The 2,473-nt window shown below is 32.6% G+C and overlaps 1 protein-coding gene across 1 annotated transcript; it reads left to right on the top strand.

Moving 5' to 3' along the window:
- Positions 1 to 352: 352 nt before the first annotated feature.
- Positions 353 to 2,081, top strand: LOC110785317 (uncharacterized). The gene is made up of 2 exons (XM_021989753.2): positions 353 to 554; positions 1,464 to 2,081. Exons 1-2 carry the CDS (start codon positions 437 to 439, stop codon positions 1,970 to 1,972), a joined length of 627 nt encoding a protein of 208 aa, XP_021845445.2. The 5' UTR covers positions 353 to 436; the 3' UTR covers positions 1,973 to 2,081.
- Positions 2,082 to 2,473: the final 392 nt, after the last annotated feature.

Below are 2,473 nucleotides of genomic sequence, written 5' to 3' on the forward strand. Positions count from 1 at the left end.
TAATTTTCTTCATTATATTATTATTGTTGAAACTTGAGAGTTGGGATTATGGGTCGAAATCTTATTAAAAACGGGATGAATGGAATAAAATCATTTGATATATTTTAGCCTTTAATTAATTAATTAATTAATTAATTAATTAAGGGTATAATAGTTAGGAAACACGACAATAGAAGCTAGGCCAGCCATAACATAGGCAAAGACATAAAGCAACTTAAACCTCAAGAAAGCAAACAGGAATAATACTTGTACATGAAATCTCAATGTTAACTTACTTGAGATCCTCTTCACATTGTTTACGCCAATACTTATATAAAGAAGAGGTCCTTCAATTCTTAGCATACTCATACAATTATCCTTCTCTCAAAACAATTTGTTCTCAATCACATAAAACAACATATACGTAGTACGGAGTATAAGCTAGCTAAAGGAATATATGGCAATCAAAACCAAGACTTCATCAACTCCTGCACCACCTTCTTACGTCGATTTCGATCCTGCTTGTGATTTGAAGAAAGAACAAGGCCATGAAACTTTGACCATCCATCTCCCTGGTATTCTCTTAGCCGACACTCTTCTCATTTCTTAAATTAAATTAGTCGATCTATGCCTCTTAACATAATCAAGTTAATTTTTTCATTTAGTGAATCGAAACTAAAAGTACGGTACTACTAAGGTTAAGAAAAAAAATTGCGGTCAAAGTTTGACAAACTTTAACTTTAAAAGTCAAACGAAACAATTAATAGACTTCTATGTAATACTTCCTTCGTTTGATTTTTTTTATTGATTTTTCTGTTTTGACTGTGTTTAATTGTTAATGTACGACTTTGACCATCAATATTTTTTATTTTATATATGTAAAAAGTACAAAGTACAATAATTTGATATCATTAAAGCACTAATTGAGACGAATCAAATATGATTTCACAAGAGTATATATTTTACTTATACATTGATAATAAATTAATAGCTTCTTTCAAATTCTAAATAGTTGTAAGATTCCAAACATAAATATCACTAAAAAAACGGAGGTAGTATTGATTTAGCAATGCAAGAGCATACTACATCCATTTCAAAATGATCTTTACACAATTTCCGTTTTAATATGTTTCATAACGTTCTTTAGACTTTGTTTTACTCTATTTTATGATATGAAATTTAACTACCTTACCCTTCTTACCTCACAATATTTACAAATTTCCACTCATTTTCTCTTACTTATCCTTTTTTTTTTCTTATTACACCCCACCTTTTTTTGCACATTTCTCTTACTTTATCCATAATTTATTATATTCTAACTAACTTTCCTACTTTTATCTTAATATTTGTGCAAATAGTGACCGTAAATATTTTTCTGAAACGGAGGTAGCAGATATATATATATACTAATTCCATACTCCGAAAAATAGAAGAAAATAAACTAAATAATTCATCACGTACCTTTTTTGGATATGTGCATGTAGACTTCAAGAAAAATCAAATCAGGGTACAAGTTAACAAAGATGGAGTCCTCAGAGTGAGCGGCGAGAGACCAACAAGTGAAGATGGAACAAAGCGGTGTCGTTTTGTTAAGGAAACTAAAATACCAAATGACAGTGATGTAAACCTAATTCAAGCTAAGTTCACTGATGGTCGCCTACATGTTACCATGTCAAAGAAAGTTACACCCTCAACTCCTCAAGTCATCCAAGAGAAACCTACATTGACACCGTCGCCGTCACCTCCTCCACCACAACCGGTGGTTACTGATCAAAAGCCGAAAGCTGAGGCCGGCGATCTGATCTCGGATGATCAAACACCAAAGGGTACTGATCATGAAAATGGTATTGATCAGCCAAAGGGTGATCATGTATTTGAGCATGAAAGTATCATACAAAGGCTACACTTGCAAGGAAGAAAGGTGGTGGCGTTGGGATTTGGTGTTGCGGTTGTTACTATGGCGGTGGCAATTGGAGCTTTTGTTGCTTCTTAATTAAACATAAGTTTCTAATTAATATTTCTTCTTCCTTCTCTGTATTAATTGTTCTGTTTTACATTGGAAACACTAAATTAATAAACACTTGGTGAATGATTTCATTTGATGGAACTTCTCTTGTTGTTGATAATGGCTTTTTAATTAGCATTTTAGATATAATTGAAATGCATCACCAATGCATGATAAACTCCTGCGGGCCAAACAGAAGCCCATACCTAGAGACGGTAAAATCTAAACACAACAAGAAAACATGACACGTTCCAAACATGAAAAATAGACACATTTCTAAAATGCTTAATGAAACAAATCAACACAAAGGACACATTTAATTAAAGGGGATGGATTAGTGACAGTGGCGGAGCCAGGATTTTTTTTTTTGGGGAGTCGGCAGTGACGTTCCCAGGATTTTTAGAATGTTGTGTTTGGTGATATTCCACAACACACAATAAATTACTATAAAAAATATATCGTCCTAAAATTAATCAATATTCATGTTAC

The sequence above is a fragment of the Spinacia oleracea genome, chromosome 6 (genome assembly GCF_020520425.1).
Source record: "Spinacia oleracea cultivar Varoflay chromosome 6, BTI_SOV_V1, whole genome shotgun sequence".
In the NCBI taxonomy this organism is placed as follows: domain Eukaryota; kingdom Viridiplantae; phylum Streptophyta; class Magnoliopsida; order Caryophyllales; family Amaranthaceae; genus Spinacia; species Spinacia oleracea.

Coding starts and splice junctions, on each gene's coding strand:
- LOC110785317 (XM_021989753.2), top strand. CDS start 437: ATGGCAATCAAAACCAAGACTTCATCAACTCCTGCACCACCTTCTTAC. Junction 555..1,463: donor TTTGACCATCCATCTCCCTG/GTATTCTCTTAG, acceptor ATGTGCATGTAG/ACTTCAAGAAAAATCAAATC.